General features: G+C 35.8%; 1 protein-coding gene across 9 annotated transcripts in view; it reads left to right on the top strand.

Annotated features, from left to right (window-relative positions):
* Positions 1 to 16,569, top strand: part of SOX5 (SRY-box transcription factor 5) — a 1,014,136-nt gene that overhangs the window by 655,549 nt on the left and 342,018 nt on the right. For 7 of the 9 annotated variants that reach the window (XM_047867514.1, XM_047867512.1, XM_047867515.1 and 4 more), the window contains one exon: positions 1,677 to 1,908. In XM_047867514.1, the coding sequence (XP_047723470.1) occupies positions 1,677 to 1,908 (232 nt within the window). The remainder of the gene's footprint in view (positions 1 to 1,676; positions 1,909 to 16,569) is intronic. The other 2 variants (XM_047867517.1, XM_047867516.1) reach the window with 1 other exon arrangement.

The raw sequence follows: 16,569 nt of genomic DNA, 5'->3' as shown, positions 1-16,569 counted from the left end.
CAGGCTCTGAGCTGTCAGTACAGAGCCCAATACAGGGCTTGAACCCATGAACTATGAGATCATGACCTGAGCTGAAGTCAGATGATTCACTTACTGAGCCACCCAGGCGCCCCTAAAGTTTTAAAGTAAATAGTATCCATGGTTTATTGAGCGTCTACTTAGTGCTGAATGCTCTACAAGTCATTTTGCATACACTACACAGTTTAGTCTCAAAAAGCATTACCAGAAAATATTTACATCTCATTTTAAAGATGAGTAAATTAAGATAGATTCAAGGGTTAAAGATGAGTAAATTGATATAGATTCAAGGTAAGTCTCACAGCTAGCAAGTAGTAGAATCATTATTTTAATTCATGTTTGTCTGATTCCAGGGACTTTTTTTTTTAAACTGTGCTATTATTCTTAGTAGAGTATCTGCAGTACTCGAATACTCTATTCCTTTGAAACTTTTAACACTAAGAATAGTATTATTCAGCAATGATTAGGAGCATCTTTTTTATAGTAAATTTTAAATTTAAAGATCAGGGTTATATATGAAAGAAGCAGTGTGGCAGCTAAGACTTTCCTGCCTGGTCTAGAATAAGAATGGATGATTAGGTAACACTCTTTGTTAAGCAAAATAACAACTTTCTCAAGGTCAGATCAAGTTGTAAATACAAGAGTTCTTTTCTTTAATTAGAAATTTTAACTCTATACTACTTCTATATAACTCTTGTAGTGAAAAGAAAGGGAACTATCTGCTTAAGAATAATTGCCACATATTTTAAGCTCTAATAGTGTTCTTAGACTCAAATACAAAAAAAAGTGTTTAATTTTTAATTGTCTAAGTGAATTTTCTTATAGGCATTAGCTCATCAAAACCAAACATCTTTATTTGATTTCCCTCTCTTACTTAGGTATTCTAAAGAGCAAATAAGTCTAGAATCCACCTCTAAATCTTTGATAGCTGTGGAAATGAAAATTGAAATATTTTTATATTTTTACTTTTTTTACCACTTTGCATATGTGATATTAGAAATAAATGGGGAGGCGAGGGAAGAAAAATCCTCAAATGTTTCAAGATTAACGGCAATTGTAAAATTTATTCAATTCTTAATAAGCTTTAAGCAAATATCAAACTTTTTGTCATGAAGTCTGAGGTTTGCTTATAACTAATATTTATTTCTACATGTCATAATAATCTTACTTTTAATAAAATGCAAATTTGTTATAATGGCCACCATTCACTTATTTTGTTTATTTTTTGATGAAAGAAATTTTAGTTCTTTTCCCTCTTTTAGCTGCCGACAGTATTTGTTATTCATAGATGTTCTGTCTTCAATGAGGTCTATCAAAGTGTAAAACTAGATGGGTATGTTTTGCTTTTTTTTTCCCCTTTAAAATGGAATGGTCTTTCCTTATGCAGTGTTCTTAGGTGAATTCTCTTGTTTAAGAAGCCAGAATACAAGAGAGTGCTATATTAGTGTATTATTCTCACAACAAACAAGCACTGTTCTGTTGCTACCTGCTTGGCCATTGTTTCTGATTGTGTGCGCTTTGCAGTGGTATTTGGATGGTTTCCTGCTCTCTGCCAGCACAAAAAGGCATTTCTGTTACAATGGCCCCTAACCACACAATGACGGCATTAAGGATTTATGTGGAGGTTTCATTATTTTCTCCTCTTTTGTTCCTTCCAGGATGTCTTCCAAGCGACCAGCCTCTCCGTATGGGGAAGCAGATGGAGAGGTAGCCATGGTGACAAGCAGACAGAAAGTGGAAGAAGAGGAGAGTGACGGGCTCCCAGCCTTTCACCTTCCCTTGCATGTGAGTTTTCCCAACAAGCCTCACTCTGAGGAATTTCAGCCAGTTTCTCTGCTGACGCAAGAGACTTGTGGCCATAGGACCCCCACCTCTCAGCACAATACAATGGTAGGTTGCTCATGGTCTCTTGTGCCTACACTCACTTTTTGACCAGTTTGCTCCTCTGATAAGTTTGGCTTCAGTCTTTTGCTTTAGAATTATCATCTACTTAACAGCCATACACAAGATTCATTCCTAACCTCTTAGAATTCTTTGTAAGTAAATAGATTCCAGTAGGAAGTAGAAGATGCTTTTTTCCCCTGTTTTTCAAGAATTTTGCTGTTGAGACACTTACAAGTTAATTAGAAGAAAAAAACATACATATAAGAATAATGTTAAAATAGCACATTTAAAGTTAGCATGAAAGTGAGATGTCACAGTATTTCTATTAAAGGTTTTTCTGGGGGTGCCTGGGTGACTCAGTGAGTTAAGCTCCTGACTTCAGCTCAGGTCATGATCTCACGGTTCGTGAGTTCGAGCCCCGCATCCAGCTCTGTGCTGACAGCTCAGAGCCCGGAACCTGCTTTGGATTATGTGACTCCCTCTCTGCCCCTCCTCCACTCATGCTCTGTCTCTCTCTGTCTCTCAAAAAATAAATAATAAAAAAAGGTTTTTCTGGATAGAGTTACAACATATTTTGAACATCTCCACCATGATAAATCAATGTTTTCAAATTCTTTGCTTTGCCCAGATTGGATTCCAGTATTCCTTATGGTACTGGGAATATTATAGAAGAATATATTTTATAGAAACTACAGTTTTTTAATGCGACTGCAATAATTTCTGACTCAGTCTCTTTCACGCTGTTTTGATAATTCGGTAATTCCCTGGTGCATCCTATTCCTGAATTTGCAACTCAGGATAACTTATCTGGCCCCTTGTCCTGGGGTCTGGCTCATTGCGGAAGATTAGGAAACTGTGGTTTCATGGACGAGAGGGAAGAAAAGTGGCTTAGCATCTTTGGCTGAATCATATAAGCATGTGCACACACACACACACACACACACACATACACACACATACGTAAGGCTTTTAGGTCCTTCTTAGGAACTTAAATACACAATCAGCATATTGGTAAGGTAGCAGGGCACTTAGCTGCCAATAAAACCACCCTCACCTTTTCAACATGACTGCTTGGGTAGATGGGTTTTGTGACCTTCTCCTCTTCTACTTCAAGGATGGTGGGGCCATGAATATGAACCAGATTACACCAACAAAATTATGTTTCCTCAGACATTCTCATACTTATAAAGACAAGGTTGATTCTGTGAAATCTTTTTTTTTTTTTGCTTTCTCTAGAAAATTATTATATATCACAAATGTGCTTGGAACTGAAATACGCCTACTTATTTATGTTACTAAATTACCATATATAGAATTAAATCAACAAGAGGAATCAGATATCTCCTAATAACTGTGAAATGGATGCTGTTCTTTGATACTCACATCAGATTTAAATACCTCTTTCAACATTTTAAGCCTTACAGGTCAGAATTGCACTGGGTATGTGACTATGTGCCAAGATTTTCCCCTCAAGGATAGTATTTCCACTAACACTATATAACACTTATATCGATGTGGTATTTTAATCACATTATCATATTAACTCATTTGACCTTCACAGTAATACAGTGGGTGTTATTTTCGGTCTCATTTTACAAATGAGGAAACCGAGGCACATAGGGGTTAAATAACTTGATTAGATCACTGTTGATATGCAGGAGAACCAGGGTTGTTTACCCAGACATTCTGGCTTTGGAGTCCATGCTTATAAACATTACAAGCTCCTCACAAGAGCACATGCATATTTTGTTATCTGATTATCTCTTATTTGGCAAGCTAAATCATACTATCCATATCCCTACCTTCTTTCTCTACTGTGAGTTCGTATTAGTTATGTGCAATGGTACAACTTTTTGGTCTCCTCTCAAAAAGGTTAAATTAGGAAAAGGAAAGGAGAAAATGGTAGTACACAGTTCAACAGGGTAAGGAGATCATACCCTGTATTTGGCATTGCATCTCTGCTAATAGCTTTCCTCTCTCAATATTTTGACCATTGCGTTCTCTCAAGGAGTGCTTCTTGGTTTTTTGCCTTGTGATATTACTCTAAACATAAACACGCAAATTTGAAGGAGTGGATGTAAATAGTTATAACCAGAAGAACATCACAAAGATAAAGGGGAGATTATTTTAAGTTTATTCAAGGATGGATATAAGAAAAGTATATTAAGTTACATTCTGAAGTTGGCATGAGGGGATGCTGTGATGCAGGATGTTAGTGAAAAGGAAACCATTCAGTTTTTAATGGAGAATTCAGTTCAACTGGATACAAACTATGAATCGCCTACTTTGTACCAAGTTTGTTGTTGTTGTTGTTGTTGGGCACTATGGAAATAGATTTAAATAAAACACAACTCTTTTCCCCAAACTACTTCATCTAGAGTAGCCGTTCTTAGCCAGGGCCTATGGGATCTCCTGAAAATGAGTGGACAATTCTGTATTATGCATACATGTGAGTAAGATCATAGGTTTCATCAGATTCACAAGCTGATCTCCGGATACAAGTGGTTTAACTTAGTTTTAGTGACATGAACACTGATTTTTTTACTTTACGTCTAACTAGTTTGTAAATTTGTTCCTGCCTCAAATGTTTCTTGATTCCATCAGCTTTTCATCTCTTGAGCAGACAAGTCTGTGGAAAAGTCTGCCATATGATCTCAGAGTTGTAGCTTCTCTCTGGTTTTTCTTTCAATATTCACTGGATGTGTTTCCCTGAGAAATGAGTTGGATTATTTATCCCACTTTGGAAACTAATGTGTGTCCTTGTTTCTGACAGGATTTAGTCTAAAACCCTTTGGCTTAGCATAAAATTCTGTATAGAGTAGCACCAAACTATGGCTTTGGTATTCTCTTCTGCCACATCTGGCCATGGACCCGGTATTCTTGTCATGCCAAGTTTTTCATACAGGTTCAGAAACATACCAGGTGACCTCTAATGACACAGCTTTATTCTTTGTACCTGAAAGACATTCTCTTTTCAGATTTTACCTTCCTGATGAACTCTGTTTCTCCCACAAGACTGAGTTCAAAAATTGCTTCTTTTTGAGATGCTTTCACAGACTTCCCAAGCAGAATGCTTGCTGAATTATTCTTTTATCTGTGACATTTGTTTATTCTTTTCTCATGGCCTACATTATAATTTATGTGTTTGTACATTTGCCTGTCTGTATACTGTATTTCTCCTTGAAGGCACAGTCATACAAATCATATATATGACATATATGAATATATTTCTGATACTTACCACATAATAGACACTCAGTGTGTGATTACTAATTACTGGCAGAGTTCATATGGATGATTAAATAGTGAATATGTTTTGGGCAGAGTTGTTAAGGCACTATTCATGGCGAATATGCTGATTTTCCAGAAATTTAACAACTAAAGTAGAATATACTAACATAATATATTCAGAATGCTTCAGAAAGTGTGTCATAATAGCCATGATATATTCAGCTGTTAAGCTGATTTATATATTTTATTCATTTATCAAAATGATTGAATATATTTATAGAATTGTTATTCAACACAAATGCATTATACTTTTTCTGGGTAGTAAGCCATTGTCATGTTCACTTAACAGGAACTTTTATTTAAGTAGGAAAATATAGTTTATTAAAAAAATAGTGTTTATTTTTGAGACAGAGAAAGACAGAGCATGAGGGTGAAGGGGCAGAAAAAGAGGGAGACACAGAATCCAAAGAAGCCTCCAGGTGCTGAGCTGTCAGGACAGAGCCCAATGTGAGGCTCGAAGTGATGAACCGCAAGATCATGAACTGATCTAGAGTCAGATTCTTAACCAACTAACTGAGCCACCCAGGTGCCCCAGGAAAATACATTTTCTATCTTTTCTCTGTTCAATATCTTTGAAAACAGAGACAATGTTTCACGGTCTCTATTTCAAAGAGTTCAGTTTAAGGAGAAAAAAAAAATAGGTTTCCAGATTTCATTGCCTGTTTATGTGTGACATTCATACTCTATTCTTAAATTTAAAAAAAACATGAGAGGTCCACATTTTATATTGCCAATATAGTTTAGAGACAAAGTAAAACTGATGAGTAATCTCTGTAAGGCTGGCTTGAAGTTACATAGAGCTATTCTCTGTATAACATTTAAGTTGGAAAATATTTTCTGCAATAAAAGTTCTGTACACTTCACAATTGTTGCCATATAAAGATTTTGAGAAATTAGGGTTGTTTGTTCATATCCATTGTATGCAGGCATTTGGAATTGGGTCAAATGAAGATATAATTCTTCCTTTCTGAAGTTGTGTTTATTGCCTTAATGTTTTGGAGAAAAGGATTAAATGCCTAAATAAGAGCAGCTCACAGACAGTTATATTGGTGTGGATACTATGGGTGCATCTATTCTTGGAATGGTTTACTCATTATTCAGAGTACATCGTAGATGAAGTGTCTTCAGATTATGTACATATATTTATTTAAGAAACTGTCATATTTCTAATAAGTGTAATATTGAGACACATATTGCATAGGTATGTAAAAGACAGATTTTGTGGGTTCCTTTTCTGAAGCTCTTATTAGCAATTAATGGCAAATTTTGATTTTCATGTAATCTTCAAAAAGGTGAAAGTCAAGGTTGGAGAGTCATATTCTGACATGAGCGGAAGGGCAGTACGGGGCTTTACTTCTACTGAGAATCAAATCTTCTTGTCCCCTTCCCCCCTCTTTAAACGTGGGTTTGGAGACTGTCACTGTAGAGTTTCAGAGACAAGCAAGAATCACTGTAATTTCTGGTGGTTTTTAATAATAGTTCTGATACAGATGAATTTATTTCATGATGCAAAGAACTGTTGAGAACAAACATATCCTCATGTCAGTCAGTGTGATTACAGATGAGCACCAGAAGGGAAGAGAGGGAGTCTGAAGAGAAATTAAGTAGCAGCATCAGAGGCAGCTAAGGGACCGTTTTGGTGCTCATTTTCTGTCTGGTTGCATTGCTACTTCTGCTGGTTAGATTGTTGTTGAAGTGTCAAATGTGATGTGAAATGAAAGTCTTGACCACCTGTGGTCACTGAATAGTCAATTGTCTCTTTTTTGGTTTTTTTTGTTTGTTTTTTTCACAGAAGGTATACTCTTATCTCAGCCAAACTCTCTTTTGACTTCTTAAAATCCTGTTGAGTGACTACTTTTGTGTAACTTTAGAGTGGCTGCTTCCCAACAGTGACTTTTAAAATATACAATTATTTATTATAACAGTACAGAATTTTTATTAAAAAAATAATTTGAGTTGCTCACGTTATAGATAGCTCAATTTCCTATGAAATAAATATTGCATGTATATATGTTTTTTAACATTTAAAGATCTATTGGATCTGAAAATATGTTTTAATCTATTTTAATATATAATGTAATGTCTGTATTGATAATATTTTCCTGGAACTGTTTAAAGAAAACTCTGGGACATACTATATTGGGATTAATAATTTGATTTATCTTAATGTCAGTGTGTTTAAACATTGCAGGGATACTAGTTATCATAAAGCAACATTCAGTGTGAGTCAGTTTTCTTCCTGAAGTCCATCAAAAGAAGACAGAAGTGTTTTAAGTTGGATAATTTTTTTTTAACTCTTTAAAAAAATGTTTATTTATTTTGAGAGAGAGCACAAGCAGGGGAGGGGCAGAGAGAGAGAGGGAGACACAGAATCCAAAGCAGACTCTAGGCTCTGAGCTGTCAGCACAGAGCCTGACATGGGGCTCAAACTCACGAACCCTGAGATGATGTCGTGAGCCGGAGTCAGACGTTCAACCCAGTGAGCCACCCAGGCGCCCCTTAAGTTGGATCTTCTATAGAAGTTGGACATATAGCTGGGAACCAAGTATAACACTATGGCAAGGCTCCAACGTATAAAATCCAACCTTAATGATGAAATTCACTTAATACATGTGACAGAGAAAAGTTTTTACTTCCTCTGGATTACTGTCAACTCCTGGGATTACTTATTTGCCCCCCCCCAAATAATTTTCATTGCTATATTATAGCTGTGTCTTGAAATACTCTTTATATGAACTTTGCTTATATTAGTAATGTATCTTCAACGTTTGACTAGGATAATGTTATGTATGAAGTACTGTTCAGATAATATACAAAAGAAAAGAGAAAAATACATGTGTTATTTAAAAATAAGTCACAGAATAGGACTTTAATTATGGTGTGGTAAAGATTCCTATTTCTATATGGCAGTTTTTATAAGCTTTTAAATTTCTGGTTACCTTTGTACATCAAACTTAGCATAAGTTATTATGATGGTATAATGCATACTGTTGTTAACACCAGTGAGGTTATTGTGCAAGTTCTAATAATGAGAATTTCATTGTTTAGGGAGAGCAGTCTCCTACACTCTAGACAAAAGTGTAATTACTTTTGAACGATGTGGAATGTGTGCAGTTTAATAGCATGGAGAATAGATTCAGAAAGATTCAGATAAGTAAGCTTGGAAGCCATATGTGCAGTGTGGCAGTATAAAATTATGATAGTAGGCAGTATAATTCTACACACACATACCCGATTTCACACAGTTTATCTCTAAACTGTTGTTTCTGTAAGAGATAGGCTTGCTTATCTGAACAAGGCCAATTCAATTGAAACAAGGTGAAAATGGTGACAAGTTTGTATTTGTTTTTTATGGTAAATTGATGTTTATCATACAATGAAATTACATTGTTACCAACATTATTCTGTAAATGTTGTCAGAAAATACCACATGAAGCTGTTTATCTAGATATAATCCAAGGCTTGTGTTTGAATGTAAGCTGTTCAATCTTTATACTTGCATTGTTTCTGGAAATTACTCCCAGGGCTAGCAGGAATGAGGACATGTGAAAAACAATCAGTTGGGGTTCATCAAAGCCACTGGATAAGTTGTGCAATGGGTCTTTTTGTCCTGTTGCCTTATAATTTCATTCCTGTGGGTTGGGGGGAGGGCTGAATATCAGTGGGGAAAACCTTGATTCATTTGATGTCCACAGTATATTTGAAGTACTACTGTTGAGTTTAAAGTTAACTGGGCCTTGAGAAGTTAAGGAATGTACTCTCCCACCGTGGGGAAAAAGTACTATGTGGGAGTTGCAGGCTAGTTCAGGACACTTGATGAGTGTCCCCACAAAATGCTATCCAGTGACAGGTGAATAAATAAGAACTTCTAAATCTGTAGTAACGGGGAAATGTGTTTGCTTAAGAATATGTGGCCTAATGAAGTTAATGACTTTCATTTAATAGGAGGTATTGTGGAAAGATTCAACTTAATTATATACAACGAATACCTATCACCAGAGATAGGGAGATGAATAAGAACCCTTCCTTCATGTGCCTTTTTGTATAGTATGGGGATAAGATAACCAGAAAATCACCATAATTTTTTTTATAAAATACTAGAACCCTGATACAGGCTAACAAGTGCTAAGGAGACTAACAGTTATTTACATCTCATTGGATATCATTAATATAAGGTTTTTAGTTAATAGTTCAGTATAATTTTGCCTTTGCCACATATTTCCCCAGGAGCAATAACTAAGAAAGAGGAAAAGAGCAAGTTAAAAAAAAATACTGAAGACAAAGCATACTGTAAATATCTTAACATAAAATATGAGGAAGTTAGTAAAATACATGTCTCACATTGATAGGAAAACAATCAACTACTTTAGTTATTGGGGTTTTGTATGTTTCCTTTCTTTTTCTGTGTGACCACCTTGAATGAGGTGGAAAGAATGAAGAAATACTTGGCTAGGGTATTGGAAATAGCAGAGACACTAAGAAGCGGTGCTGGAAATTTACTTGACTGGTGGTCCTGATTTTGTGGAATGGATAGGTGTCCCTCTTTATTTCATTTACTATTTCAGATCTGCATAATAGAATCCTTTGTATTTGGGAGTTAAAAATAATGAAAAGTTTGGGGACCAACTTTCATTTTGTAGCTTAGATATTTTGTTCTCAGTTCTTCATCATCTTCTTCCTTTGATTCTTTTCCTTCTTTGCTCCTCTTTACCTCTCTTTCAGTTTGCTCCTATCAGAAAAACATTCTTAATGGGTTCTCTTGTGGATCTCAATGGAGCCATTATCAGGAAGGAAGAGAGGGTTGGAGAATCAGCACCATTGTGCTCTGATATATACTTCCTCCTTATTTACATATATTGCCTCTTGGGGGCTTGCCAAACTTCCTGTAGTCGGCCTAGGTTTCTCTTACTGTATGTGATTAATAAAGGTCAGTTGGTTCTATGATAGAATTTTCACTGATTTTTAGTTAGTTCTTCACAAAACTATGTGGCATATTTACTCAATTTATTCAGAAATCATATTTGCTTTTCTTTCATGATTCAATGTTGATAGTAAATTATAATATTATATTTAATGTACTTACTGGAAAAAAGGACTTAGAAGTCTATACTAGTTTTGATATTATTTTTGGAAATTGTGCTTATCATTGAATCCAAATGTCTGGGACCTAGTGCTTTAGCAGATATGTTATGCTCTTTGTGTGCCTGTTCCTAGCTTCTATTTTAAATTATTTGACAGCTTCTGTCACTATTTTCAATACGTTCTTGGTTCCTTCTTTAACTCAATTATTGCTTTTTGTCTTCATATTTCTTTCCTAAATTTGAGATTTTGTAGAGATTGGTAAAAATGGAAATTATTTACATAACTATAAGGTGATTTTGATGTTACTTTAACTGTATTAACTTCGTGCGAGTGATAATAACAACGAGTTTCTCGTTGTTTCTTATTTTGTAATTGCAAGGGACAGTCACTTAAGGGAATGCAAAATAAATAAGAATTTTCCAGTGTTGGTGACTGAATTCTAGGAATTAGAATGAAACCTACAATTGCCAATGGGACCTCAAAATATTTCAAATAATACCTATACGATATTCCCTCTTGGCTTTATCAGTTAGATACAACTATCTACTGTACCTAAAAAGAGAGGAATTATCTTTGTAGAGCAGTTTCTCTAAAAAGCACAAACACTGGTACTTAATTTGGATCTTAAGAAAGTGAAGTCATACAAAAAAAAAATGTAAGGAAGTATTGGGTTTTCGTTCTAATTTCTTTTTCTCATGTATTTTGGCAATTAGACTCATACACCTTTCTCTTTTATAAGTATAGACAAACACAAATGCCTGCATTGGTGGGGGGGGGGTGATGGATTTTTTAAAAACAGAAAGGAATTCAATAGTACAGAAAATCTAATAGGAAGATAGAAATGAGCATTCTGAAGAGGAAGGGTTCCTTAAGAAATGCCAATATGAATTCAGAATGAACACTTTTGCCACATAAGGTGCTTTTAAAAGCATTAAGTGAGGGGTGCCTGGGTGGCTTAATTGGTTGAGCATCTGACTTCGTCTCAGGACATGATCTCACAGTTTGTGAGTTCAAGCCCCGCATCGGGCTCCGTGCTGACAGCTCAGAACCTGGAGCCTGCTTCAGATTCTGTCTCCCCCTCTCTCTGCTCCTCCCCTGCTCACACTTTGTCTCTCTCTCAAAAATAAATAAAGATTAAAAAACAAATTACAAAAAAAGCATTAATTGAGTTTAAATTCTTTTCTTCCTCCACAAAGTTTGAGATGCCCATAATTTGTACTGGCATGAAAGCTGTCATTAACAATGAATTCATTACAGCATTTTAATATGAGACCAGCTTGATCATTTTGTACCCTTTCTCCCCCCATTTTTTGTTTTACAAAGTCAATTTTATGTTTTTCTATGCTCTGTAGAGGAGAAAGCCGAGAGTTCTTTGTTACTTGTAGTGGGGAAATAAATGTAAAGCTAACTTAAATTTACAGTTGTAATCATTCCTTTTGTTAACAGATCTTTATACATACGCGGCAAGCTTTTTAAAACTTTTTCCCAGAGACAGTTTTTAGGAATGATCCATGTGAGCAGATGAGGTGTGAATATAAGGAGAGCAGCCTTGGGCAGCTCTGTGACACTGACATCACATGATAAAGTAAATGAACACAAGTGACTGGATTTTGTGTCTTATTTAGTCAAGGCTGCTTCTGCGGCAGCAGAGCAAACAATGTTATCATTATATAGAGAAGCAGTGTTTACTTCAGTGTCTCTTCTTAGCCCTTAAAAATCCAGCCTGTCTCGAGATAAAACAGTTAATCTTGTTGGTCGATAACCCTAAATGAGAGAATAATATTCTAAGAGTGAATAAACAATTTTAAATGGAGATAGGATATAAAGAAGGAGCATAACCACAAAGGCACTATTAAGGACCTTTTTATGTGTGTATGAATATAAAATATGTATCATGTAAAAAGTCAAGACCTATATTAATGAGTAACAAAAAATAGGTTACGATAATTTACAGTGTTAGACTTAATAAGGTGCTAAGCCTGGTACCCCCTTCTGCTGCTGCTGCTGGACCCTTCCCTCTGTGTAAACATATATCTGGAGAGGGGGATATTGCCGGGCTGTTACCAGTATCCGTCTTTAGGCTTTGTAGCAGTGGCTGGCATGCTTTGCACACCAGGGACACAGGAGTCAGAGAACATGCTTCTTCTGAATCTGAGATTTTGATTTCCCCAGAGTCATCAGTAGAATATAAGAAGCGACTTTGAAAGTCTTGTGTGAATATATCTTATAGCCTATCTATAGTCTGATAGTCGCAGTTCACATATGGGAGATTTAAAATAGTCAATGCTCTGTAGAATATGTTATCTAATAATTAATAATAGGGATATATAATATTTCAATCTTTTCTATGTACCAGCCAGACTACATTTATTTTTTCAGCCAATTTTATGTCAGCCCGGTGAGTTCGACAACTGTGATTATCCCCAGTTTACAGACAGACAACAGTCTTGGGTAAAGTAATTTGCCTAATAAGTAAGTTGGAGAGTTTGGAGTCATGACTTTAGAACCCAAGCACTTACTAACTGCACTTACTGCCTCCCCACTCATACAAACATTGAAATCAGTTTTATAGTTTATTGGAATAAATAATTTTAAAGGCCCTTAGAAATCCATGTGGGGCATTCAGGTGGAATAATTCATTGTTGCCTATTATACCTTAACTCAGAGACAACTTGATTTTTTAATCTTTTTATCTGGCTTGAAATGGACCAAGAGATTTAACTAATTCAGAATGGGTACTAGAAGTTCTGCATAGGCTGTTGGGTAATATATGGGATTTTAAAGGATTACTTGCTAAACCTTTCACATCAAGATTAGGAGTAATTTGTGCTCTTCCTATGAGACTGTTGGCAAAGCATAGTGGTTTAGCACATGGCACTAGTGACAAAATTACTGAGTAAATTCCATGTTCTGCTGTTTAATATCTTATGGCATTTGACAGTTATACAAATTTTCTGTACCTTAGTTTTGTCATCTGTAAAATAGGTATGATAAGAATAGCATCTGAGAGAGTGTTATATTTAAAGAAGTCAGTATACCTAAAGCACTCTGGTGCCTGGGATATAGCAGGAACTTAGCTTAGTAAATACTAGTTAAGTGAGTGCCTAAAGAAATGTTTACATTCTATGATCGGGGAGAAAAATGGTGCATTATATTAAATGACCGATACTTTCAATTCTTACAAATTTAAGTGACCTACAAGAAAAGGTAAAGCTAAGGAAGAGTACTTTTGAAATGAGAAGTCCAATAGAAATCTCAAACTCTTGTCATTAAAAGGTTTTTTTTTCTTTGTATTTTTAACTATTAACAAAACACAGGATTATCAATCTGAAATAATCTGAGTCTCCCAGTCAGATATTTATGACAGATTCAGTTATCATAAATATTGTTCGTTGGCAGCCAAATTTTTGCTTACTGTTATTAAGGCTGTTCATCAACAGCAACTATCACCACCACCACCACAAGAAAAATCTACCTCAGCCAAGTCAGAACTGCATTTTGATAGGATTGAAAGATGTAGAATGTGAAGAGCCTAAATTCACCTTTGAATTGCTTGGGTTCCAAGAAAGTCCACTTTTTGTAAGGTGTCTCAGTTGTATGGTGTCACTCTGTCCCTTTGTTTTCTCCTCTGAAAATGAGTATCATACTAGAACCTCTGAATATACACAGGTGTTACAAGGATTAAATAGAATTCTCGTAAGTGTTCTTGAACTATGCTTGGCACATAGCAAAGACTTAATAGATGCTGTAGTTCTTCAGTCGTTTGTGTTCTGTTGACTAATTACTATGAATTACTAGAAGAAAACACTATGGGTTTTTTTTTGGGGGGGGGAGGTGGTGCTCCCAGTAATCACGATTTCCTTTTAGTAACCTGCAGGATTATTACGCACATTCCCATCCCATTTTAAGTGGTCCAGTGATCTTATCACTAAACTTTGTCAGTATCTTTGGATGTAATTTGAACATGAGATGCAAACTCATTTAAAGGTAAAAGCTCTCAGGGACGCCTAGGTGGCTCAATCGGTTAACTGTCCGAGTTCGGCTCAGGTCATGATCTCGTGGTTCGTAAGTTTGAGCCCTGTGTCGGCCTCTGTGATGGCAGCTCAGAGCCTGGAGCCTGCTTTGGATTCTGTGTCTCCCTCTCTCTGTACTTCCCTGCTTGCTCGTTCTCTCTCTCTCTGTCTCTCAACAAAGAATAATAATAAACATTAAAAAAAATTAAAAAATAAAAAATAAAGGAAAAACCGTCCGGTATCTTTGGAGTCATATGCCTGTCTTGTTCAGCACCAGGTCCCTAGAGTCTGGTACAGTGACTGACACACAGTAATTGTGTTAAAATAGTTGAATGGTTGAATGGTTGAATAAAGCCTGTGCCCATAAAAGACATTCTGAGTGCAAATTTCCTTATCTACATGTTAAAATGTTACTTTACACATAGATAGTTGATGTAACAAGTAAATGAAATAATTACCTACCACAGTGCCTGTTGTATAATGAATATGCAGTTAATGCGACCCCCTTTTTGTCAGCCTTCTGATTTTCTCAGTGCAATTGCTGTGCAGATAACTAATCACAGCATTCTCTTGTAACTTCACATATTACACTTCTTCAAATAATCTGCCTGAGGAGACCAACATCAGTACATGCACACACACGCATGCACACACCAGCAAAAGTGTTTTGGAAAATAGTATATTTAAAAATTGCTAAACTTTCGTTGCATGAATATCTGGAAGGCAAGTGATTTTTCTTTTAGTACATGGTTAAGGAGGTTCATGTTTGAGACTATGGTTTTATTAGCATATTCTTTTGTTTTTGTTTTTATTTGTTTGTTTTTACATTTCAATGTGTTTTAAAATGCCTATTTGATTTTGGGAATTTTAGAGTTCCTGTGAGGGATTCAGTCCTTTGTTTATTTGTGCTATGTTTATTGCTTTTTAAAGTCCTTTGATCTTTCCTTTCTCTTTACCAATAAGAGCAGCTTGAGCTGATGTAAAGAGGCTGAGATATGGATAAGAGGCACTGTACAAATGGATTTTTTATAGGATATTAGCTGAACCTGTCAGAAACCTGACATGTCACATTTAAAACTAACACACCTAACCAAAATGTGTATATTTCTAGCTGTTAATTCTTGATGATTAAACGTGTATTTCTGCTTTTGTTTCATTGGATAAAACTTTGACTTGTCACTTTTCTAATGTGCTTCATGTGATCTTTTTATTTCCTATCAAATAAACTCTTCCCTGTTCACTTATGTCCTCTTCAGTGGTTCTATAATTATTTTTGTTTTACATAGATAGAAACATGTTTTTCCCCCTTTTTTACATATGGTGTTTTTGCTTCATGCAGAGAGAACTACACAGATGACATTTTTTAAAAATCCAAATTTAATTCAGTTTTACATTCTTATGTTTATAACCCTGAATATCTCCAAAATGTCCTTACCTAAAACACTTTAGAGTTTTATTACTAGATTTATACCAGTAAAGATACATCAGCTTTCTTAGGGATAATCTTTAAGCAGAACTTAGCAAGACAAGCTTTGAAAACTATCATTCCTAGGAAAGTAAATCTCGAATCACAAAACATCAGTTTAATCGCTCCCCTTGACAACTTAACACGGCAGACTGAAATATAAAAGCCGATGCAAGTGGGATCAATGGATTATCTAAGTCCCTGAACATCTTCTCTTAAATCGGAGGACTTGACAGAGTGGTTGTGAGAGGGGTGTGTGTTGTGTGTCCCTTGTCATGTGCAGAGCATTAAGTTTTCGGAGATTAGTGCTGAGTGGATGTGGTCTACCTGGACATGAAGCCAGGGAGAAGGACATTGGGAGGGAATGAAAAAGAGGGGGCTACAGGAAGAGAGGGATAGAGAGATTTACATGTGAGAACTCAAGGGGCTTTGTCATGGCAATTGTATAAAGTGATATACAGTGCAAATCGACTTGAGCATGTCCCCGGATAGCAGTCGGTTTACAGCCTCCACGAGCCGAGATTACTGCTTTATCTTGTCATACTAAATTAACATGGCAGCGCGCTGTTAAACAGTGGTGACCTCTTCATCTGGGGAAATTGCTGCCTAGAAGAGAGATGGTATTTGAGTCTCTCTCTCTGTCTGTTTCTCTCTCCCCTTATACCCTTAAAGCATTTGGGGGTTACACAGTAACCATTTTTAAAATATTATAGGAAAATATTTTCCTATTAATGCTACAGTAAATAGGGTGTAATTAGATCAAATGGCCATTTGGGGTAGAATAATAAGATTTTATTTATCCAGTGTTCTAAAAAA

The sequence above is a fragment of the Prionailurus viverrinus genome, chromosome B4 (assembly GCF_022837055.1).
Source record: "Prionailurus viverrinus isolate Anna chromosome B4, UM_Priviv_1.0, whole genome shotgun sequence".
NCBI lineage: Eukaryota > Metazoa > Chordata > Mammalia > Carnivora > Felidae > Prionailurus > Prionailurus viverrinus.
This window is presented reverse-complemented; position numbering and strand designations above follow the sequence as displayed.